Source organism: Struthio camelus, chromosome 2 (assembly GCF_040807025.1).
Source record: "Struthio camelus isolate bStrCam1 chromosome 2, bStrCam1.hap1, whole genome shotgun sequence".
Classification (NCBI taxonomy): Eukaryota; Metazoa; Chordata; class Aves; order Struthioniformes; family Struthionidae; genus Struthio; species Struthio camelus.
The window spans coordinates 59,198,059-59,223,489 of record NC_090943.1 but is presented as its reverse complement, the minus strand read 5'-3'; the positions used below and the strand labels follow the sequence as shown (position 1 = coordinate 59,223,489).

General features: G+C 41.2%; 1 protein-coding gene across 10 annotated transcripts in view; it reads left to right on the top strand.

Moving 5' to 3' along the window:
- GLI3 (GLI family zinc finger 3) overlaps window positions 1-25,431 on the top strand; it is a 219,281-nt gene that overhangs the window by 141,015 nt on the left and 52,835 nt on the right. For 7 of the 10 annotated variants that reach the window (XM_068935978.1, XM_068935975.1, XM_068935976.1 and 4 more), the window contains 3 exons: window positions 3,341-3,546; window positions 8,943-9,089; window positions 17,041-17,242. In XM_068935978.1, the coding sequence (XP_068792079.1) occupies window positions 3,341-3,546; window positions 8,943-9,089; window positions 17,041-17,242 (555 nt within the window). The remainder of the gene's footprint in view (window positions 1-3,340; window positions 3,547-8,942; window positions 9,090-17,040; window positions 17,243-25,431) is intronic. The other 3 variants (XM_068935984.1, XM_068935982.1, XM_068935983.1) reach the window with 1 other exon arrangement.

Here is a 25,431-nt window from a genome sequence, read left to right as displayed (position 1 = left end):
AGGTTTCTCCTCAAAACAAAAAGCCTCCAGTAGATGATGAGCTGGACACTTTACCAGGGAAAATGCCTCTGTACAGGAGAAGATGCAGTACAAGTCCCACGCTCACGTGGTGAAGAAAGGCAAGGCTGAAAATAACTGGTCCTGAATTTACAAATGAGGCATAAAGTTTCGAGTGATACCACTGAAAATGTACCTGCCTTTTCTTCTGCTGCAGACTTATTGTGTCCCATGCAGTAGCCTCAGACCCAGCACAGAGCACCATGTGCCAAGGCTTGTGATTTAAGTACATGCGAAGTAAAAATTATTGTGGGGATTGCCACCTGCTTCTGGTGGTTTGATGGTCACTGAATAAGTGTCTGCAGAACTGATCCTGGTCTTTATCGTTTGTTATTTATGGAGGACAAAAGTCCTTCTTTATTAGTACACAAAGGACACAGTGGCTGCAATATAAGATTAGCTGCAGTGCTGGAAAGCAGCAGCTAATAGTAAGTGTATTTGGCTCTGCCCTTTTTAAAGGTCATGTTTTTAGTCTGAAGAAGGGAGTTAAACAATACAAATATAAATACAAAACAATACATTCTAAAGATATCCCTAGAGAAGTTTATCATGGAAGGAAGGGAAGAATATGTGACATTTACTGGAATAAATCAGGAGGGCTCAGACAGTGGGAGCTGAGAGGAGATGAAGGAAGGAGGGAAAATGGGACTGCTGTGAAAGGAGGGTCCAGAAACACAGAGGAGTGAGAGAAGTAGAGGCTAGAAGTGAGCAGAGAAGTTAGCAGCATGTTAAAATCAGATGTTGGAGAGAGATTAGTAGACATTAGAGTGCAGAGCTGGGAATTTTATATGGAATCTGATGACTCCTTATTTCTGCCTCAGATAACACTGCTTATATATCTGCTGTTGATTGATGTTACCCAGATCGGCGTCCTTTCTTTACTGTTCTCAGAAAACTGTGAGGAACTCAGAGGAGTGGAGAGAGAGGAAGAGGCAAGACTGAGGAGGAGGAGAAGCAGTTGAGTCCCAGTGTCCTTGAATGGCTCCCATTGGATCTGGAGGGAGAGCCTGACAGCCTGGCTCTTAATCTTGTTCCTGCTGCTGCATTTGGCTGTTGGCCAGTTGGAGAGTGAATCAGTGAGAATAACGTAGACTTTCAGCCTTCTTGCAAAATTTGCTGAAGAGTTTTCTGTTCGATATGCGCCAGATAGTGTCAGGGCTCTTGCCCACCTTCTTTTTGGGTTTCTAACTGGTTTTGAATTGAGATCACATTAGAAAAATTAGTTTATAAAATGGCATTGTGAGTTTCCAAACTTAGTTACTTCATTACTGTTGTATTAAATTTTCTCAGTCTAACCAATCAAACTACTGTGTTTTCCTCACTGTGGGGGTAGGAAATTTACTCTGTAATGTGATATCCAGCTGTGGTATTTTTGCTTCTTACATCACCGTGAGCTTTCAGGATTCTGCATTCCACCCTTGGTCTGACAAGAAACCACAAGACTAGTTAATTCCTCATGGCTGTTCAGGTTTTACAGTACCAATAGGAATAAAACTTTGTTTCAACTGTAAAAGATGCTTCAAAAACATGCAGAGTAAAGGTGCTTTGAGGAAAGCAGATGGTTGTTTTGCACAGTGGTATAAAACCACTTCTGGTTTCTTGTTCTAACTGCATTTTAAACACACTGAATGCTTATAGGTGACTGGCTAGGTTTCTTGTGGTTAATTTGCTAGGGTGCCAAAGAAGTCATTTTGTTGCCAGCATCTGTTGTTAACATACAAAGAATGCAGCTGTGCAACAAACTCGAGAGCTAGGAGGTATTTTCATATGTGTAAGGCTAAACAGGCTTACCTTGCAGAAAGCCTTTTGAGGGCAAGAAAGACACTAAAGCCAAATAAGGAAGGGAGGGGAATAGAGGGAGAAAAAGCATAACAGGAAAAATCTTTACTCCCCAGATTTTATGAGGCCTCATGGATTTTGTTCCAGGGAAGCTGATGTCCTGTTAGGAATGCATAACTTTGATCATTGTCCCACTCATACATTAGTGTTTCCGAGCCGATAGCAGGGCAGAATTTACGCTTACATCAGATTATGTTCTGTTAGCCTTCTAGGTGACGACAGCTATCCCCATTGGTTGCGGTATGTGTATGTTAAAAGAAAAAAAAATGCATTTCTTGTTTTATTATTCTTTGTAAGGGAGCAGCATCAAAGGAACAGGCTGCCCTCGCTGCTCTCACAGCTGCCGCCTGTATCTGTGCTGTATGTATGCTAAATTAATTGGAAAAACAGGGACAAAAAGGCATTTAGTTTGGGTCAACCAGTTGGACTACAGCAAATGCATGACAGGCTTAACCATTGTCTTTTGCCAAAGAGCAGGTTGGCAAGGGCAGGCACTCTAACCCCTTTTGATGAGATTTGGACTTTTTCCAGTGACTTTGGAGCCTGGCTACTGTGATAGAAGGCTCTCCACACAAGGCCCAGGCATTGTCATACCGTCTGGGTGTGATGATGGCGGGGTTGCCACAGGTTATTTGTCCTTTACCAGCTGTGAGCTCAGGCTTCAGCCTTTTGTTCATCAGAGCTTCATACATGTAGTCTGAGAAGGCAACACAGCTCCCCTTCCTAGGAGTGATGTGGGTAATTACTGTGGTCTCGTAGAAGGCATCAGATAGTCTCTCGTGCCACTCTGAAAACAAACGTATGGGGCAATCTTTGTTCCTTTGCCACCAAGTTTTTGGCATCTGTCATGGGAAGGGACATCAACAAAGAAAGCTCAAAAGGGCCCAGCTGTCTTAATGGCTTACAAACGTTGGGTTTTTTGAAATTATTTCTATATAAATGTGCAATCTTGAACTTCCAGGAAGGGTAAGTTGGCAAATCAAGGGAGTGGGCACGATGTAACTCTCAAAGCTTTTTTCCAGAAGGCATGTGGTTTTGAAGTTGTAAATGATTCAGCGTTTCAGTATGTCTTCCAAAGCGCAGCAATAATTAATATGTGGTATACGGGGTGCACATTTCACACTAATTAAAGTCATTTTCTGCTGAACTCCATGGGGAAAAGGTATTGAGGGAGGTAAAGTTTAAACCAAAAATAAGCTCGTGCTAAAACTGGTCAGAAAAATGTTGCTTATCATGGGTATAGAGAAGAATTCATTTCCTATTCTTTTTTTCTCCAGGCAGTTGAAGTTAGTGGAAGTTATTACATGTGCAACCCAGTTGTTATTTTTTGAGAAATGAATGTATGTTACCTTTAAACTATTTTTTTCCTTCTGTGATTGTGATCTCAATCATATAGATAACCTCTCTGTTTTTGTTTTGTTTTTTTTCTTTCTCTTTCTTCCAGGCCTTCTGCCTTATCTAGTAGCCCAACATACTCAGATCTTCCGTTCATTAGAATTTCCCCACACAGAAACCCTGCTGCAACATCAGAATCTCCCTTCAGCCCTCCTCACCCTTACATTAACCCGTACATGGACTATATCCGGTCACTGCACAGCAGCCCGTCCCTGTCCATGATCTCAGCAGCCCGCGGACTCAGCCCAACAGACGGTGGGTTAAGACAGGCTTCCTGTTTTCTGTCACTGTAGCAACTTAAGTTATATTAATCTTGTCAACATTTTTCCCCCTCGTTCAAAGCAGCTTCAGCAGGTTTGTCAGACATATTCATTATGTCATAAATGTTTCAATACTTCATCAGCCTATCACGGCTCATTTGTACATTTCACAAATGTTGAAACTTAGGGGGAAAAAAAAAGCCTTGCCTCATTCAAAATTTAAGCTGGAAGGGTGGCACGTGTCTTGTAACATCTTTTGTTTGTGAAGCCAACAACTGGGCATAATTCTGATCTTCCAGGACATGAACAGTATCTGCACTGAATCAAATCAGATTCCTCGTGACAGTAAATCAGTGTCATACCATGGAGCTCCTCATGTGGGAAAGACTTCTTCATTAAAATTAGTATTTTTGGATTATTGAAAGCTTCCACTGACTCGTTAAATTTAGTCAATAGTTCTGTTTAAGTTTTGTAGATCTATTTCAGTTTACCCGAGCCAATCATATGGCCAAATGAAATGACACTGATGTAAAAGAAGTGGCTGGTGATCGGGATTAGCCCCTTTAGTTTAAATGACAGGCAGTACTTGAAGCTGATACTTTAGGTCTTGGTGTGACCATGACTATTACTTTCCAGGCTATTTGAGAATAAGCTAAGCTCTGCAATAACTCTTGTTTTTGCTCTGGCACATTTCCTATTCATTTCAGTGGGAACTTCGCCTAAGTGAGCAATGAACAGAATTGCAGATGGATAGATTTTTCAATAACACAGTGGTTTGGCATTTCAAAATTGTAGTATTTGTTGAAGAGAGCTAAAATATAAAACATTAGCAAATAAGTATGTAGAGAAGATAATTAAATTATTATTTTAGCTACAGGAAAGATCGTCCTAATATATGCAGAAACTTGCAAAACAGAGGCAAACTGCCTTTAGCTGAATTTGAAAAATGAGCAGTGCACCCTATCCAAACGGATAACTAATTAATCCTCACTTATAAGAACATATACCTTTACAGTTAATCCATTAGTTATGGGCACATATTCTTATGAGAATAAATGTTAATGACCTATTGTCAGTCAAAGTATATGGCATGCACATAAGGCTTTCCTCGCAGCACTCTGGATGTTGTATGCATCCTTGCTAATTCCACCTTTTTATTTTAGCCAAAATGTTTTTAAAAAGCATGAGAAATATCTTGAAGGAACAATTTGGTTGCTCAGAAATGCATGTTTTGACTCAGGGCACTTTTTGATATGAAATAAATATGATATAGCTATAGCGTTATGGCATATTTGGGGAAAACTCTTGAAGTGTATGTATGGACTTTTTCTAAAATTCAATATATAGAACACTTCACAAGTGTTCCTTCAATACCCTTCAGACCACGTTCCTGCAGAATTTTATCCATGCTTAATATACACTCCAGTTGCACATACAAAGAAAGGGAGGAAGGAAGGAACCCACTTACCACACAGCTGTAGAACATTACCATGTATAAGTTCTTGGTCTCAGGTACCCGAGGCTCAATTCACTTGGATAGATATAGGCATTAGGGCCATTTGAGATACCCTGGGGTATCAAGCATCTGTTTAACACTCCAGGAAGGCATGGGTCTCCTAGAGGTTCCTTGCCCTATTTGTCAGGCCAACAGTGATATCTCAGGAACTCTAGGGTTTCTCAGTGTGGAATTCAGTTCTGGATTCAGACATCTAAATTTAGATATCTGCAGTATATCCATCTACCTGTGAGGTTTGTATGTTATTTTGCCATTATAGACAGGGGAGATGTAGTCATTGCAGTCTCAGAAGCCTTAGAGAATTCTTGCCCAAATGTAGACATGCGCATTTTACCAGCCGAATCTGGAGCTCAGTCATACCTACGGTGGTGTTAAGATTCATCTACCTAAGTATTAAGTGTTTGGTGCCAGTTCAGGTCTGTGAAATATCTTGTCTTGACTCCAGCTGCTGCCTCAGGCAGTTTTCTTCTTTAAGGCCTGTCTTATATCTGCCAGCCTCCTGTAGATATCTTGGATTGTCAGGGCTCTCAAATGGTGCTGGACACCTGGGTGTGGACAAAGCAGTTGAGCGTGCTCTGTCTTAACGAGTTCGTCCCCGGAGCTTTGGTGGCTGACTGTGTACACAGCCTTAGCCTTTCATAAATGAAAGCTAAACTTACTAGCTTTAACTTCTTTCACTGAGTTTTAAACAAATATGTGTTACCTCACATTTCCTCTAGGCTCACAGCTCGTCTGTAATCAGTTACTGCAGCCCAGGTGGTGTGCAGCAATTCATGAATATACAGTAACTTAATTGTGTGTCTGAGGCCTTGGACATGTTTCAGTAAAACAACCTGCTTATTGAAAAGCTGTTAAATTTGTTCTCTGGACTCTCTATATAGTTTGTTTTGCATGTCAGTCAAGTATACAATAAAATGGCCTTTCTTCAGCTGCAGGTTCCTAGGATCAGACCACAATGTCTCACATGTGATGATGGTCTAAACCATGCTTTAGGCATTTTTAGAATGCAAATAGTAAGAAACTGTGATTTAAAGCAGGACATGCATGTAATGTGCTAATGGCATAATGGACACCATGGATTAAGTCACTTACTTACCTTTTGAAATTTGAAGACTTGTAGGTTGTTACTGTTCTTCTGAAAGTCCTGGTGAGATTTCTCTGGCTACTCTAATTGCTTTAGGCCGGTTAGAGAATTAGGTCAGTGTACTATTGGGCTGTCTGTAGGCTCACAGAACTGGGGATGGCCAGAAGCCAAAACAATCTGTAACATAACTAAGAAAAGTTTCACGTTCACTAAAAGTCTTGCCAGCTGTAAATAATGACTGCCACAGCAGCAATAGTGGTGGAGTGTGTTGCATCTTATCACTTCACCCTACCCAGCAAAATGAGTGGCCCAAGGATGGCCAAGGATTCCCCTGGATAACACAGAACCTTAGAGGTAGGGTTAAGGTCTGAACTCACTGTTGTTGGTGTGTGTAGAGCAGAGCGCTCACATGAAGCTCATCAGTGCCTGCAAATGCAGAGGCACAGAAGCAGCTTCTCCTCTTGTACAAAAGCAGGAGCAAAGCTGAAGCTACCACAGAATAAACAGAGGAAAACTCAGGACTGCCGGCCTTCCTCTAAGCTGCTTATTTCAGTGCAGGGAGAACTCATTCTCTTCTTCCTGATGCAGTCCCTAAGATATGCACTGGTAAATTTAACTATATGAGTATTCCCATTAAATACCGTATTTTTTCTGATGTATTCAGACAGCCCGCCATCCATTCATGTGGAAACGTATATGTTTTTATATGTTTCTATCTCTTTTATTTATATATATATATATATATATATATATATATATACACACATATACATATGTATAATATTTTTAATGATTTAAATATCACAGCTAGACCACATTTACCCTTCATTTGCCCTTCATGCAATACATCATTTAGTAGGCTAATTTTTTATGTTTGAAGAAGGTAATAAGGAATGATCTTTAAAGAACACCAGAGCATTTCTCAGCATATGGAACATGTAGTAATGTAGTTATGTGCTCACTGTGTGTTTTCTGCAGCAGTTCCTTTTAAAGTTTTCAGCCAGTATTACTGTTAGTTAACCCAGACACTTATGTCAGAAAGCTCAGGAAGTATTTTAAGTGTGTCTGGAAAGATATGGTCGTTGCCCACTACTGTAAAACTTTAAAATCAGTGATTCAGTATGATGATTTACTCTTTTTAAAATTTGGATTGTATATTTTTCTTGACATTTCACAGAAAGTGACAGTGGCTGAAGTGGATTATAGTTAATTTAGAGATCAATTTGTAATTTGGAAAAAAACCTCAACAACCTTTAATTTATTTTAGCTCAGTTTTTATGCCATTCCTGTTCCTGTTCAATGTCCTTTTATTTTTTTGAACCTTTCCTGAAAGTTTGTTTTTTAAATAATAGAACATATTTTGCATTATTATATTTAACATTGCAACATCAAAAGCACTTTCTTCCATTTTCTTTGGTAAAAATAAAGACAATGTGCTTTAGAAATGCTGTTCCTCAGTAAACTCCTCTCCTAACTCTGTTGCTATGTTTTTCCCCTTTTAGTGTGAATGTTGATTTTTTTTGATTGAGTTTTGGATTTAGGAACTGATGCGCTAATGTAAACATAAAATTATCCCTTTAGTAATCCTATGCTAGTAAGAATATTCAGGTAAGTTATTAATACACAGAATTGCAGCCTAAAGTTTTGTTTCCATTCAGAACCTGGTTGCTGAGATCAAAGAAAAATGTTACTAAATAATATGAAAGAATATGAAAATAATCGGATGTGGTGTATCCCCTGACTCTAAGTACCTTGAAGTGTTTTAGTCAAACCGAACTGATGTATGTCTTCTGGTGAGATGAATGTAAGGAAATTTTAACTGTTTTGTAAGTGGAACAAGTAGAAAGCGGAGAGGAAGGCTATGCACCTCAGGTCGCGTGGGAAGACTGCGTCAGAATCAAGAGTGGAGCCCAGCTTATTTGATAAGTAGCTTTCACGCAAGCCCATGCAATGACCCTCTATCTGCTCTAGCATGTGAAGCCTGCTAAATTGAGATGATTAAAATTGCATAATTTTCCTGTTTGTCTAGTGTTGCCCATTAGTTGATGGCATACTTCACAGCTATATGGGAACAGAAAGCTCACACGTTATTTCTACAGGGAAAGAAAGGCTAACATGTATAGACCTCTTGAGTTAATGGGAACACATCTCATGAATATACTTACATGGGAACTCTGAGGGATGGGATGGCCATAATTGTTGACTTCAGTTCATCCTCCAAAAAAATTGTCTGTATGTTGTTCATGGGCAACGGCTGTTTGTCCCGAAGATGTGCTTTGTCCTTATTTAGTCCTAAACTTAAACACAAACTGCCACAGTGAGGTGAAAATCTTCTGGTCCTCTGAGCAGAGAATCCGGAAGCTGGAACGATTATGAAACTTCAGCTACTTTGTTACCTTAGAGACTGACTCCTTGGAGTTAGGGATGAGGTAAATTGGAAGAAAGCTCTAGGAAGGTTTTGCTGCTTGTGGTTAGCTTTTTATGTGACTAAATAAATCACATTAGTTTCCATTGCTGTCAGCCTGTCATTTTTTGAGTCACGTATTAATAAATATGAAAAAATGAGATCACTGAGCTAATTAATATTTAATGCTTTGCTGTTTTTTGAATGGTGTTTTTGCAGTATCGTTGGTCAAAATATATTGACCGGCAGTGGCATACTGCAGATGTTACGTTACATGAAAAAAAAAAAAAAAGCTGTTTTAATAGCCAAAGGAAGCAACGATGTGATAAAACTTTCCTTTTTGTTTATCTTACGTCATTAACAGTGTTTTTTATGTTGTGTTTTTAGCTCCACATGCTGGCGTCAGTCCAGCTGAGTATTATCATCAGATGGCTCTGTTGGCAGGCCAGCGCAGCCCGTATGCAGACATCATTCCTTCAGCTGCCACTGCCGGAGCCAGTGCCCTGCATATGGAATATCTTCATGCCATGGATAGTAAGTGATGTTTTCTAGAAATAAAGACAGTCCTGCAAAGAGAACCACATAGGTCATTCCTGGCCCTGACCTATTGATGGCCTATTGACATCAGTATGCCTGCATGCACGTGGGGAAGTGGGAGTAAACATAAGTGTCCTCTGGAAACTGGAGGGCCTAAGCACTGATTGCTAAAAGTACAAAGGCTGCATTGAGTCTGAAAGTGAACTTTGAAAGAAACTAGGGAGAGGACATGACTGTTCTTGAAAATAGGTTATGAATTTTATTTCCAGCAGGGCTTGAGTGCTTTTGAAAATGTCCTTTTCTATTCACAATCAGTAACTCACTTTCATCATTACAGTGAGTTTTTTTTTCTGATGGGCTCTCTGTTAATAAAAGGTTTACATCCATTTTTCCAGTAGGAGAGTGTATTTCCCTCCCCCTCCCCCACTTTTTATTTTAAGAGTAGTATGAATAATTGGTCTTCCATAGGCATTTTCAGAGAGTGCTAGATATGTTTACAAATTGTGTATCATAGACTTGGACGGACTTTGAGATTGCTTCTGACTAAGGTGAAGCAGGGTGCCAAATTCCCAAGGCAGATTCTGTCTCAGATTTCCCTGATACTAAGAGCCTCCCCTACCCACATCACCGTCTTTCAGACCTGTAATCTTTGTCTCCCTTTCTCTAGTTAAGGAGGAATAGAGAGCACTCTATTCCAAACTGCTTACTGCTGCTTCTTTTAATCAACCGAAAGGGATTATGCAGAGCACTCCCTTTTAGTCAGAAGATGCTAACGTGTTCTTTGGGATGCTCTCGGTTTCCTCTAACAAGGGAAATAAAATGTGGTGGCAAGAAATCAAGCCGTGTTAACTCTTGCTTGGTAGTAAAGAGCAGTGCAACAGCGTTAGACTACCTTTTTGTCCTACAGCTTTTTAAAATGCTTCTTAGCTTGCAATTTCTTCCAGGCTGCATCCCACCATTGGCTGTGTGCCGTAGCTGCTGATCCCAAGGAGCTGACATAAAATGTAGGAGGTGGGAGGTTCACCTCCAGAATGCATGGGAGTACCGATAGCTACCCCGGGAGACTGCGTGTTTGTGAGTGTGAAATAGCTGATTGACCAACAAGCTTTACAAGAACCAGGCAAGGCAGATATTTTTGGAACCGGGCAGGCAAACTATTCTCATTCTGTTTCCTTGGTTGTCAAGGATGTTTTAAACTCAGTTTCTGTCACCAGTCGCATATTGCACTGGTAGTGTGTAGAGTGATTTTAAAATAAGGCAAAATACCTTGAACCCACTTGAAAGAACAAAATGAACCTGAACAGGTAGTATGGACTTAAATCAGAAATTAATGTGCAGGCTTCAGCGCTTGTGAGCTTAAGAATGTGATACTTACTCATTTGGATTTCGAGAGGAATAGGGAGACAGGAGGTACACTGATGTTAGTACATTTGATGCATATTATTAATAGTATCTTACAGAATGGAGACTCTGTTAAGATGTGTTCAGCTAATGTAAATCTAATGCTGTGTTCTAGCTGCAAGGAGAAATCCTCAGCTTGTATAAATGGTCATGACTCCACTGAGGTAATGGGAGATTTTATACTTGGAAAGTTTTTGGTTCCTATTGAGAGAGAACATCAGAATGCTTATAAGTAGCTCTTCCAAACCACATATTTAGATGCAGACTTGGTTGAATGGTTGGATATTATTTAAATGGTTGAATATTACCTAAAGGGAAGTGTATTGACCTTTGCCATAACTTCAGCCCATTCACAAAATGTACCTAAACACTATCTGTAATAAGGATATTTGCTGTCAGCAGCTTTAGCTGCCAGATATTTGAAAGGCAGTCTTTAATTTGTTTTGTGTTTGTTTTTTAAAATTAAGATCACACATTTGAGATTCATTATAGCAGCAACTTTTCAATTAGGGATTACTTCAGAGTTAAAGAGAAAAAATGTGTAGCAGTATTATGCAAATGGGTTATTTTTAAACAGTAAATAGAGAATTAAAATAAGAGTGAATCCTAGTAAGGTCACTCAGCTCACCTTCTGTATTTGATGAAAATGTGTTTAGTCAGGCAATAGCTGCTTTTATCTAAATAGAGTATGAAGTTACCCTTTTACTTTGTAAAAACTAATTAAAACTATCTTAACTTGCCTGGGTATACAGTAAATTAATTGTCATTAAGTAGGAATCTGAATGTCCTATCATTCATCATGCTAAAGAAAACCCCTTTCTTCTTTGTCAGAATTTTAGATTAGAGAAGAGAACAAAACAATTAGCAAGAAACCAATATTAAGATTTTTTTTTAACAATAAGAATGCTCGTGCTTGCATTTAATAGCTATGCACAGTGATCAATGCAAAACAATGTCATTTGTTTGGATCTCTCTTCTTAAGGGTTTGTATAGTGATCTTAAAAGTACTCTTTCGCCTTTGCCCAGTCTTGTCAAAGGAAATGGAAGAGAGATTGGTAGTTTCCCTCATTATCTGCTATCAGATTCTGAGCAGGTTGACTCAACTCACTCAAAGGCTCCTGCTCATTTATTCCACGCAACAACCAAATAGATACAAGCAAGACATTGTTTCTCTTTTGAGAAGCAAGTCTGTCTCCTAATTGTGTGTTTATACAGCATCTAGCGCAGTACTTTGGTGTCTCTACCCTCTCCTGAAGTACAAATAATAATTACAACAACGGCATGCACTGTCTACAGTGTGTGTGTTATATACGGTCTATAGCCTTTGTTTTACTCTGTGGTATTGGAAAACTGTGATTTCGAAGTGGAGATGAGATGGATGGGAGGATGTTAAATGCTGCCTCACGAGGAAGAAACTTCTTGAAGCTCTGAACTTTGTTCTCTGTAAACTTTCTGATATATCGTGAAAGAATAAGGCCAAGATTGTGCGTTCTTGATTATCTTGCTTACTCATCCTCTTCTGTATGGCATGAAAAGTGGACCAGAATTTTCTTTGTTGCTATTTCTGTGGTTTTGGTGGCCAAAATCCCTGACCAAGTCTTCTCATCTCCTTGCTTGATCTTGAAAAGTCAAAATGCTACTTTTATGTATAAGATCAAAATAACTAGGAGAATAAATGGGGTAAGTATTGACAGTACCACAGCAGCAACAAGTGAGATTCACTGTTATGACTGGAAAGATCCTGTATGCCAAAACGGTCTTTTAAGTACACTTCTGTAGTGCTAAAAAACGTAGCCTTTATAAGTTTTGCATTTTTCACTCGGGGAATATGTTTTACTCTGTTTTTAAGCAGTGTCTAGTACAAGGCAAACATGATCCTTGAGGTTTTGAGACTCTGTTTCACCTGAAGAGTACTAATAGCCTCAGTCTGATGAACTTTTGCCTGCTCACTCTGAATGGGAATTTCTTTCCTTTTTCAAAAGTCAATTAGCACTGCTCTAGCCCTTCTGCCATTGGAGAGGCTACTCTTTTGACACAAAGCTCCTGGCCAGCCTGAAGAGTTGAACCAATATGAGAAGTTTTGAAAGATCTTGCCCTGTAAGGCTTACTGGGTTTGTCCTTTTGAATTCTGATTTTCAAGTACAAGTGAAGAATGAGCGTAGAATAGCAGAGCTGTTCCTTTTCCTTTCATATGGATGAGCGACCTTCCGTTTTGGAAACTAAGATAATTAAGGACAAACTTTCAGGGAATGAAAACAAAGTTCTCCACACATCCATAAGCTGAAACCAGGAGGTTTCAGGAAGCTTTAATTAAAAAAAGAAAAATCAAACTTATCATGTTCACAACCTTCAACAAAAACTAATGCTTTAGACAGGTGTGAAGAAGTTTGATTTAAAGGAATGGAATAAATGATACATGTCTGAAAATTGCCTTATAAATGATTAAGCAATGCTAAAAACTTCAACTCAGAAATCAAATTCATGGGCAAATTTGCTGTATGGCACATTCCATTTTTGAAATTTATGATGGAGATAGATATCTGTTATTTTAGAATTGAGCTTCACCCCAGGAATAAAATCTTCACTTCTGACACTTGCTAGAATTTTTGCCTGAACACTCAGGTCTTTACTGTCTACTCTTGACATTTTTTACTGTAATATCTGCTCCAAACAGACGTCATTCTTAAACAAATTTGCACTGCCAGCGTCCTTTTGCATGCTTTGCCAAAGCTGATATTTTTTTCCGCACTTGCGCAAAGGTAAATGAATTTTTTCAGTGAATCACTGGTTCTGCATTATTTAGTTTTGAGGCATTTTATAAAGAGTGTGGAATGCAGTGCTTCGATGGGAGAATGCTATGAGCAGATAAACATGTCAAATGGCTAAATAAATATTGAAGTGTTTGTGTTTAAAATAAATGCCTAGACAAGGCTGAAAAGTTTATTTTAGCAATCAGTGGTACTTACAAATTGTAATCTATTTCTTTTTATAGTAATAGACTAGCTAAGAAGAATATTATACTAAATGAATGGTTTAGAAAACATTCTGCAGCATAATGAATGGTCATCTTATGTTTAAGACTTTTTAAGAATGTAAAACCTAATTAAACCATGAAGATCTGAAAAAACAGTAATTCCTTTAATTGTATTTTCAATTTTGGAAAGTCAGGGCCTCCCTTGAAGCGAATCCCCCTCTTCCACTGTCTAATTCTGTAGAGCTCTTGCTTGGCCGTAGCTGTCAGCTCCCGCTGTGAAACAGAAATGTTCCATTTACACAGGCAACTGTTAGCCCTTGGGAAATTGGCCCGGTCCCAGGTAGGTGGGAGGGACCAGCTAATTCCCAGACCTAGGTGGGGCCAGAAATGTGTGCTGCCTCAAGGAGGAGAGCGAGCCTGGGACTGCTGAATGGTGTGGCAAAAGCCTGGGTTCTCTGCAGTAAATTCACTCTGCTCTTCCTTTCGCAGCTGGAAAGAATCTCTCTCTTCATGGCTGGCCACAAATCTCCTGTGTCTCCAGCAGAGCAGGCGACAGGGATGCCCTGGCACAGGGCCCAGAGTAGCTCTGTGCTGAAGAGCGGGCTGACTGCTGACAGCAGTTGGGAGGGAAGGGGGAGGTTTAATGAGCGTTTGGTGGAGAGAGGCCTCTTAGAAGAGCCACAGCGTGACTTAAGCAAGGGATAAAGAAGACAGACTCAGTTCAGAAAGGGGGAGGGAGAAGGAGGGAAGTTGTTGCTGTTTCTGGGAATCTGCAGCGCACCACGGTGAGCATAAATGGCGCTCTGTGTGATTTGTTGAGGGTGACTGTGCTTCTCTTCAAGATGCTAAGAGCTTCGTACAGTTGTCAGTAATGCTTGCCCGGTCCTCTCTGACAAACAGGCTAAAGAACTGACATGTCCAGTTAGGTAGTTCTGACGCTGAAAATAAGTGGTATCTGATCACAGAAGAAGGAAAACACAACTGTTGTCTCCGGATTTTATTGCCCAATGTAGCTTCAAATGAGAGATGCGTTCCGGTGATGTTCGGGTGTTAGTGTTCTTAATAACTGCTCCAATTTTTGATCAAATCTCTGCACTCCCTCTCTGATTTGCATCAGTAGCCATCAGTCCGTGTTTAGTGGGCTTCTAACAAATTTCTAAGGAGATACTACTTATAACCAAATAAGTGGCAAATCCTTTGCAGCTGTACAGATTCAGAACTGGAATTCAGATCAGTAAGAAGTAATTTTTCAAAAGTATTTCTCCTGGAAATCATATCTGAAGCTGTTCATATGCTACCATCAGTAATGCACAATGACTCTCAGCTGTAAAGTCAGATATATAGCTAGGCCATGCTTATCAAAAGGAAAGGAAGTGGGCTTGTCCCATTCTGAGCATGCCTGCTACCTTCTTGCTAGCATGATGAGGTCTGTTCCCATCACTCTGAGGAAAATAGAGGGATCATAATTATGTTCACATGACTGCAAACTGTTTCTGTCCTGTCTAGCACACCATAAGGATGACTAGTAATAACAAATGATACTATGGTAACAGTGCTTAAATAACATCTCATTTTGCTGGTCAGCCAGTGTCTAGCAGGTCATTGTCTTTGTCGTTCACTTGCTGCTTAACCAAGAACACCTGTACTTCAGCCATCCCCTTGTAAAACAGAGATATTACAGTTTATTCACTTGTGAAGTGCTTGAGTCATATCCTCAGCTGAGGCAAATCACATTACCACTACTGATTTCAGTGGAATTGTTCTAATTTACATTGGCTGAACACCCAGCAGATGAGAGTTGTGGATGAAAGATGCAAGTGCAAACCATTACTGTTTTTGTTTTGCCATGGCATGGATCTTGTATTTCCTTATTACATACATTGCAACTTTTTAGAGTTGCTGATCAATGCTGGTTTTTATTTTAGCAGAAATAAAACATCTCAGTCTTTGAAAAAAGGCACAGCGCTAATAAAATACCAGGAAGCCATAGTACAATAGCAAGCTCATAAAAAGGAGATAAAAAAGGTTACATAAAATAATGTGTAGTAGCTTAAGGAAGAAATAAATGGCCGTGCTTAAGTTTCAGATGATGACTCAAAAGTGTGAATATTTAGTGAAATATAGAGCACAAAGGGAAAAATGTTATCCAGATGCCAAAGAGAATTGACATCCATGTTGGCATTTGAGGCAAAACTAAGCACAGATTAGGAAAGGGACTATAGACAGAGATCTGATCACACAATCATAGCAGCAATAACATGACATCTTTTAATACCAGATAAAAATCTTGGATAGCATGCACAGAAAGAAGAGCAGCCTACTCAGATGTGAAAGGAAAATGTAATAGAAGATTCTAATCCAGCTGTATCTTTAAAAGTAGTCTAATTGCAGACCATTGGCCTGCTCCCATGGTTTAAGTTATACACATAAGCTTAAATTCCTTACTGAAAAATGGTCTTGGGCACCAAGAGACAAGCAATAATAAAAGAGGCCTCATAAATGGAGGCCTGTGCCCTACTGTTAATTATTAGCAAGCTACAGAGAATGTCAAGGAATCTGAAAAAAGTAGCTGTAAAGTGGGCATTAAACCGACGACCTGCATGGCACTGGCTGTCAGGATTGCTAAGACTCAGTCCTTTACTGCAGGTTAAAGGGATGAAAAAGATAGAAGCAGCACTACTATTAAAGGAAGTAGTTCAGTACACAGTGGAGAAGCTAATTCTCTCCTTCTCAGTCTCAACAGAAATTGAAAATAATTAAGTGAAGAGAATAAATGTAAGGTGGCATATCTTCCAATAGGACTGCAAAAAGTTAGGATGACATGGTAAAATAAACCAGAACAGGTAGAGATTTTCAAAGCAGCATAAAGAATTTAGCCATGTATTATGAATGTATTTAAATGATATCTGTGTGCTTGCCCCCTCTTTGTTAATCTCTAATTTTAAGGAGATATGGCAATCATAGGCCTCTGTACCCCGTGACACAAGAATATCGTAGGACACTTGACAAATTCAAATAAAGCCTAATTTCTTAGTCTAATAATGTTGAATTGATGACTTCTGGTGATAGAGCGTTTTATAGCATTTTTTTTTTTTTTGCATCAAGTATTGTCCAAACAGAATTGTGTTCCACAAAGGAAAAGCTGCCTCTTCACTTCTGCACTGTATTTTAGAAGTTTAGTTTTGGCTCTATATATTAAAGTGATACGGGTTTGGGTTTGTTCATAGCCCGGGTCTGAACCACTGTCTCATTTCTTGTGGTTGAATTAATGATGTGAATGTCTAAGAAGCCATCAGATTCATAAATCATGAGAAATGAGAAGGATAACTCATAAAAGTCTTTTCCTTTTGTTTAGTAATTTATCATTTTGCTTGCACATTAATAAACAGAGCTCCCCTGAGGTAAGCCACAGGAAGATAGATTTTTCTTACTAATTTTCCTCAGTCGTAGCCAAGTGGAGAGAGTGGGCTTGTCACAGTATGTTGGTGTCTTGTGATTCCCTCTACCCATCACTGATAAAAAAAAAATGCGATTAAGTACCCTAGTGTATAATTATTTGTGTTTACATAACAGGCGCCAGGTTTCCGAGTCCAAGATTGTCAGCTAGACCAAGCAGAAAGCGTACGTTGTCCATATCGCCCCTGTCTGATCACAGCTTTGACCTTCAGACCATGATACGGACATCTCCAAATTCCTTGGTCACAATTCTCAATAATTCTCGTAGCAGTTCATCAGCCAGTGGTTCTTATGGCCACTTATCTGCAAGTGCAATAAGGTAAGAATAGCTTTTGCTACCTTTATTGTATCCCCACTTATGTGACGTACACCTCAGTGAATGTGCACACACATGCGGAAATGTGCATGCCTACCTACGTGTTTAAGTAACTGTTTTGCGTATTTTGCAGTTGCTTTAATATATATGTTCACTGGAGTTTAATTTAAAGTACAAAATACTTTTTGTCTTGCTCAGAAAGTAACCACGTGAGAATTTTTGGCATACTGTTATCCAGTGGAGGTAAAACCCTATCTAATCAACAGTAATAGTGTGTGTATGTGTACTCAGAAGTCTGTACTTAGAGAAGAAACTCTAGGTTTGTGATTTAAGTCACTTGGGTTCTGTACATTTGGTCCATAGAGACAACAGACTGTGAAATGTTCCTACATTGAAGTGATCAGTGACCAAGAGCAGCTGCTTGGTGTCATTCAATTGAAATGCTTGATCTAGAACCCCTTGATACCCAACTTAGACTATTTTTTCACAATCTAGTTTGTATGCTGAAAGATTAGACTTTCTATGGTAAATTATCTTTCTTTCTACCAAAGTACTGGTATTTCCCAGTATCATCAGAAATGCTGGGAATTTCATTTGGCCGCTTCACTTAACACATGCAGCAAAACAGTCAAGAATGGTTGTTCTGAAAGCAGAAGAGAAGAGTAGCAAAGGAAGAGGTAGGGAGAAATTACACGAGAAAAGGAAGCAGAGAGAGCACAGGAAGAGGGAAAAAAAAGCAAGAGTGACATACAAAGGGAATGGAAGAAAAAGATAATGAGGAGAAGCAACAGAAAAAATGGAGATGCAACTGCTGAAGTTCATGTACTTGTGACATGGCTATACGTTAACTGAGTAAAGTTCTTTTTGTATTCCAAAAAGAATCCCATGTCTCCATAGTCTTAGAAAATACTGATTTTGCGTTTATGGCACTGGAACAAAGAGTGTTGCAGCCTCCACCTTCAATTTTCAGTGAGGAAAAGGAGCAAGTCCCCACAGCAATTTCTTGAGATCTAAAAGACCCATTTCTTGGCAAGGCTCAAACATGCCTTTCCGGCAAAAATGACATACTTAAAACTTCAAAAACTGGCTAAGGGATTTGCACTTTTGGAGAAAATGGGGCCTGTAAGTGGTGCGATAGAAACCATGAGCCTGCCAAGCTTTGAAAGTGACAGCACTGTAAATATTTGGTATTAGCACAAGTGCTATTGGTTTTTTTTAAGCACTTCTTTTTAAACAGTTGTGTTTCATAGCTCTGATGTACTTGAATAGCTGTATAGTATTTCACAGGTATGATATCATAGCTTTGCAATACAACTCTACAATCTATGTAACCGCAGTTCCAATTACCAAGCACCATAACTGTGGAATATGATTTACATCAAGAGCTGGCAGCAGTTTTGGACCACATCTGTTAAATGTATGTACTATAGAGGTGTACTATCCCCACTGTCATTAAGGTGGGATGGCACTTCAATTACTAACCTCCTTTTCCATTGCTTATAACTTTGGTGAAGCAAATAGGGCATGAAAATAGGCATATTTAGTCTCTGCATTGGAGTAAGTCTTCCTTCCTTTGTACTCACCCCATACCTGGAAAAGGTTTGTATATGTTTTTGACACATAGAACCACAAACCTAAGGGCCATCCCTGCAAAGTCACAGTCAGGTGAATAGTTTTGTTGAATGCAGCCGTGAACTGGAATGAGTTATCCACAGAAACGAAGTAAGAATCCTATGGATTGGTACAGTGAGTCTTGTGAACTGGCCAAACTGAAGAGAATAAGGTTTGCGAGATTGCGCCTACAGTTGGCTGAAGCTTTTGGCACTTCTTGTTCATACTTTCCAGGTATACATAATCCAAAATTTAACACAATTTTGAATTAATCACTTTTTCTTTTTGATAAGAGCATGCATTTTCAACATCAGAAGTCGGAAACATACCATTTCATTCTTCCCAATGGAAAGGAGGGGAAGGAAGAGAGCTCTTGAAATCCTATAGTACATTAAAGAGTACATTTCTAGATCTTTTCCAAACTTTGCACCTCACCTCTGCCCTATAGCTTCTCCCATGTGAACCTGTTTATAAAAAAGTTACACTAATATAAATAGTGACATAAGGTATTCAACCCAAGCTGTATTTCGTTACTTTAATAAATTCCGAGACTAAATAGCAACAGGACTATCAGTAAAACTTAATTTATTGCAACTCAGTGTCTTGTAAATAATGTATTAAGCACAAGAACTGCTGTGCTGGATCGAACTGTTGATTCGTCCCATTTAATATCCTGTCTGCAGCAGTGATCCAAATGAAGAAAAAACTTCCTAGTGTAAACTCCCAGCTTCTGGAAACTTGCACTTAAATCTTATAGAAGTTGCAGCAAGAAAGTGTTATAGTTCAGCAGGCCAGTACCTAGAGTTCCAAGATAGAAAGGAGTTTGTATTTCAGGCAAAGTCAGTGGCATTAACCATACTTAATATTACACAGAATCACAGGATGGTTGAGGTTGGAAGGGACCTCTGGAGATCATCTAGTCCAACCCCCCTGCTCAAGCAGAGTCCTCTAGAGCATATTTCCCAGGACCGCATCCAGACGGGTTTTGACTCTCTCCAGGGAAGGAGACTCCACTACCTCTCTGGGCAACCTGTTCCCGTGCTCAGTCACCCTCACAGTCAAGGAGTTTTTCCTCAGGTTCACATGGAACTTGCTGTGTTTCAGTTTCTGCCCGTCGCCTCTTGTCCTGTCGCTGGGCACCACGGAGAAGAGACTGGCCCCATCCTCTCGACACCCCCCCCCTTCAGATACTTGTACACATTGATGAGGGCGCCTCTCAGTCTTCTCTTCTCCAGGCTAAACAGTCCCAGCTCTCGCAGCCTTTCTTCAGAGGAGGGATGTTCCAGTGCCCTCATCCTCTTTGCAGCCCTCCGCTGGACTCTCTGCATTAGTGCCATGTCTGTCTTGTCCTGGGGAGCCCAGAATTGGACACAGTACTCCAGACGTGGCCTCAGCAGGGCTGAGGAGAGGGGCAGGATCACCTGCCTCGACCTGCTGGCAACACTCTTCCTAATGCAGCCCGGGATCCCACTGGCCGCCTTGGCCACAAGGGCACATTGCGGGCTCATGGTCACGCTGTTGTCCACCAGGACTCGCAGGTCCTTCTCCGCAGAGCTGCTTTCCAGCAGGTCAGCCCCCAGCCTGTCCTGGTGCATGGGGTTCTTCCTCCCCAGGTGCAGGGCCCTGCACTTGCCTTTGTTGAACTTCAGGAGGTTCCTCTGTGCCCATTTCTGCAGCCTGTGGAGGTCCCTCTGAATGGCAGCGCGGCCCTTCTGGTGTGTCAGCCACTCCTCCCAGTTTTGTATCATCAGCAAACTTGCTGAGGGTGCACTCTGTGCCTTCATCCAGGTCATCGAGGAATGCACTGAACAAGGCTGGAGCCAGGACTGACCCCTGGGAGACACCGCTAGCTGCAGGCCTCCAACTGGACTCTGAGCCACTGAGCACGACCTTCTGAGCTCTGCCATCCAGCCAGTTCTCAGTCCACCTCACTGTCCACTCATCCAACCCACACTTCCTGAGCTTGCCTGTGAGGATGTGATGGGAGACAGTGTCCAAAGCCTTGCTGAAGTCCAGGGAGACAGCATCCACTGCTCTGCCCTCATCTACCCAGCCAGTCATTCCATCATAGAAGGCTCTCAGGTTCCTTAAGCATGATTTCCCCTTGGTGAATCCATGCTGACTACTCCTGATCACCTTCTGGTCCTCCACATGCTTAGTGAGGACCTCCAGGAGGAGCTGTTCCATCACCTTTCCCGGGATGGAGGTGAGGCTGACAGGCCTGTAGTTTCCTGGCTCCTCCTCCTCACCCTTTTTGAAGACTGGAGTGACACTGGCTTTCTTCCAGTCCTCAGGCACCTCTCCTGTTCTCCAGGACCTTTCCAAGATGATGGAGAGTGGCCTAGCGATAACATCCGCCAGCTCCCTCAGCACTCGTGGCTGCATGCCATCGGGGCCCATGGATTTATGGATGTCAGGTTTTTTGGATGTCATCCAAAAGATCTCTAACCTGATCCTCCTCCACCAAGGGAGAGTCTTCCTTTCTCCAGCCTTCCTCTCTTGTCCCCAGGGTCTGGTATTCCTGAGGACTGGCCTTAGCAGTGAAGACTGAAGCAAAGGCAGCATTCAGCAACTCTGCCTTCTCTGTATCCTTCTTTACCAGGGCACCCGCCCCATTCAGCAGCAGGCCGACATTTTCCCTAGTCTTCCTTTTGCTATTGATGTATTTGAAGAAGCCCTTCTTGTTGTCCTTGACATCTCTTGCCAGATTTAATTCCAAATGGGCCTTAGCCTTCCCTGTTGCATCCCTGCATACTTTGAAAACGTCCCTATATTCCTCCCAAGTGGCCTGTCCCCTTTCCCACATTCTGTAGACTTCCTTCTTCTGTTGGAGTTTGGCCAGGAGTTCCTTGCTCCTCCATGCAGGTCTCCTGCCCACTTTGCTGGATTTCTTCCTCAGAGGGATGCACTGCTTTTGAGCCTGGAGGAAGTGATACTTGGATATTAACCAGCTCTCCTGGACCCCCCTTCCTTCTAGGGCCCTACCCCATGAGATTCCTCCGAGTAGGTCCCTGAAGAGGCCAAAGTTAGCTCTCCTGAAGTCCAGGGTTGTGAACCTACTCGTTGCCCTGCTCCCTCCTCATAGGATCCTGAACTCCACCATCTCATAGTCGCTGCAGCCAAGGCTCTCCCAACCTTCACATCTCCAACTAGACCTTCTTTGTTTGTTAGTGCAAGGTCTAGTAGCGCACCTCTCCTTGTTGGCGTCTCCACCACCTGGGTCAAGAATTTATCCTCAATCCTCTGCAGGAACCTCTTTTGACTGTTTGTGTCTAGCTGTGCTAGACACAATCCTTTAAGATCTTGTTTCCAATCACTTTTAACTTAGCCCCAGTACTTCACACTTGGCAGCATTTTTCCATGGCAGATATCTATTTAAACTGAATATTTCAAAAAAGCATCAGTGAAGTTACTTGTTTCTCAGAATGAAGTTAGGGAAAACTAGACTTTTCCATACAAAATGAAAGAACTCTTGCTACCATTTAATTGAGAAGCTAAAATTTGCTGAGGATGTTGCCTACATGGCTGTAGGTATGATCTTTGGTATTCTTGAGAAAGTGCACCATTCGGCCAAGTGATACCTACATGTTTAAGTAACTGTTTTGCTTAGGAGCTTTGCATTAGCATGTGCTACATAGACATTTCCTAAGAATTCAGCAGATCTGGAGATTTCATCTGTACTGAGCAGGTTCCTGTCCAGGGCCCACAGAGGGTTGGGAAGGCCTTACCCTACAGCAGCTGCTCTAGCTAATCTGGTGCCTCCTTGGGAAGCCTGTGGAGGCAAAGCTGACTGCCCAGCCATAACAGTCTTCCAGGAATGTAAAGAAGAAAGCAGCCTTCAGAAGAGACAGGAGCCACACCAGGGGCCATCCTGATTTAGCAAGCTGGAAAAAGATGCTTTTATATAACAGAAAATAAGGCTTCACTAGAAGAGAGACAAAGCTACAAATTGAAGCCTGATATCTGTTAACAAAGAATGAAGGTACTGCCCCTTTGTGATTGTGCTTTGATACCATCTGTAATTTTAGGGTTGAACAGTATGTTTTCACTGGACCCCTACCTGCTTCAATGCACAGACTGAACATCCTCTCAGGATCAGTCAGAGCTGTCTCATCTGTCCTAGGCAACTGTGAAAAGAGGAGGGAGCCTCTTACCTGGTTGACTACTGCCTGGAGAACAGACCCTGCTCTTGCTGCAGGATCCCAGTGTGATGTTAGGCAAGCTGAACTGGTCAGAAGTGCCCAGTAGGTGCGTGCGGAGGTCCGTTTGCAGAGAAATTGAGTGCTCACAGCTATGGCCTGTAGCTATGGACAGTTGTTTTCACGTTGCGTGTGCTATGCCATGTTAATTAACCTAGGAGATCAGGCCTTCATCTCTGAAATTGGGCAACTGCAATGAGTGGCACTTTTTACTTTAGTCTTTGATTCACCTACCTGTGCAAAAAGAAGAGAGTCCTTCTCCTGCACCTCAGAGGGAGGTTGAGAGCATTAACATTTTGCAGAGCACTTGGAGTCTACAGTGATGAGGAGAGTGGAGAAGCTCAGGAGGATGTCAGTAATAACATATTCACAGAAGGTTTAAATACAGTGGAAGGAAGGCCCATGGGCCGTTCTCTGGACAGGGAGAAGAAAAATATCAGAGTCTGTCGCTAAAGAGTATTGTCTGTTTTGTGCACTGAATGAGGTATGAATACTGCAGGGGCAAAAAGAGGTGTGTGGTCACGTAATTGAAGGCTGATGAGTAAGCACCAAGAGGGTACAGCCAGTTTTAGTTCTGGCATGCTTGATTTTCAAGTCTCAATGCTCTTTTAACCTATTTTTGTAGGGGTGCTGCTTGTGTTAAGAAAGCGTCTCCAGGACCTGGTTTGTCTTGGCTAAAAAATATGTCCTTTAAAAAATTACATTCCCTGCTTCATAAAGCTTTTCAGCATAGGACCCTTTAGATGAGCACTGTGGGATGTTGAGGATGAAGTCAAATGAAAGGAGCCAGATGTAGGTCTGTCTTTGAACAGAGCCGAGCACAAAGGGGTTTCTGGTCCTCGACATGGGCGCTACTGCAGTTTGAATAATAAATAATAATAGTTTAGCACAATCCAGATAGGGCTTGGCTTGGCGGGCGCTTTGTCACTGTCAGCTGGCAGTGTAATGCGGTATCCTGACTACTGGCTGAGTGCCTGAAAAGAAGATGTCGCTCCTGCTGACAGCTAATAGTGGATCTCCTTTAGCACACCAGGTAGAGCTTCTACTTTGTGCATTTGAAAACACCTGGTTTAGGTCTCAGCTGGGAAAGATTATGCAGAAAGGAGGCATCAAATAGCATCAAATGAGGATAATCCTTCATTTGACATTTACTCATTTGGTTACCTGCCTCAGCCCTGCAGTGCGGCACCCCTGCTATTAATCTTTTGTCAGGATGTACTTATACATCTTCTACCTGTGAAAATTATTAGACTTTGCACTTCACTAGCACTTCTTCTTGAGAGGTAGAATGGCCTAGAGTGAGTATAGAGGAGGTAATCACTTCCCATGATGTTAAGGGTACCAATTCAAATCCTTTACAAAAGATTAGCTGGTCTTTAATAAACAGGAGAGGTTGGAAATTCATGTTATATGATACGAAAATCAGAACCTCTGTATTTTTCCACTCCCTTAGCAGTCCTACAATACCAAATTACAAAGTCAGTTTTCAGAGTATGAGCCAGATTTCACTGTCAGCAGCTCAGTATTTAAATCAGGAGTAGTTCAACCTACTACAAGAGATTTTCTCTGGATCTAAGCAGGCATAACTGAGAGTGCGCCTTGGCCATCTAATCACATGTTAAAATTGAGTTTCAAATGAGCTTGAGAGCCCTTTGGGATCTCCTCCAAGATTTGAAAGAAACTGGGAAAGCACGGCAGCGCTTCCCCCCTCCCCCCAGGCTTTGTCCTTGCTTCCCTGATGTCATCAGAACAGGAAAGTGAATTAACACACTCTGGTTAATTACAACCAGCTCCTGGCCCATCTGGCTAGTATCACTTTGCTCTGGGCTAAGCTAAGCTAAGCTAAGTGTTATGGGAACAGTGGTGAGGGTACATTCACAAAGAGCACTGGAAAGAAGTAGCTGGGTTTGTAGGGTGAGCTTAGGATTAGTTGGGAGACTTGAGTCTGTGCTTCTGCAAGCAGGAATTAGATGGATTCTCAGTGATTTTCTCACCTCGTGTAAACTCCTTGGGTAGTGCATTTGTAGAGCAGCATCTACTGTGGAGAGCAGTATCTATAATTAGTCAGTGCCCTCCTCTCTGAACTACATGTAGAGACAAGTGACCATGCATTAATTTCTCCGTGAGGCACTGCTCAGTGAAGGACCATGGCAGAGACCAGTTTCTCCCTGCAAGCACAGAGAGAAAACCAAAGAGAGAAATAAAAACAGAGTAAGATACACAGGTTAGTGTATAAGGACCTCTCAGAGGAAAGTGAAAACCTTTGGTAAAGTAACTCCAGGAGAGAGTGTGACATACTGATTACACACTGTATAAAAAAAAAGGTAAAGAGTAACTTTTTATCAAATTTAAATTATCCAGTTTTTGAATTTAGCAGAATGT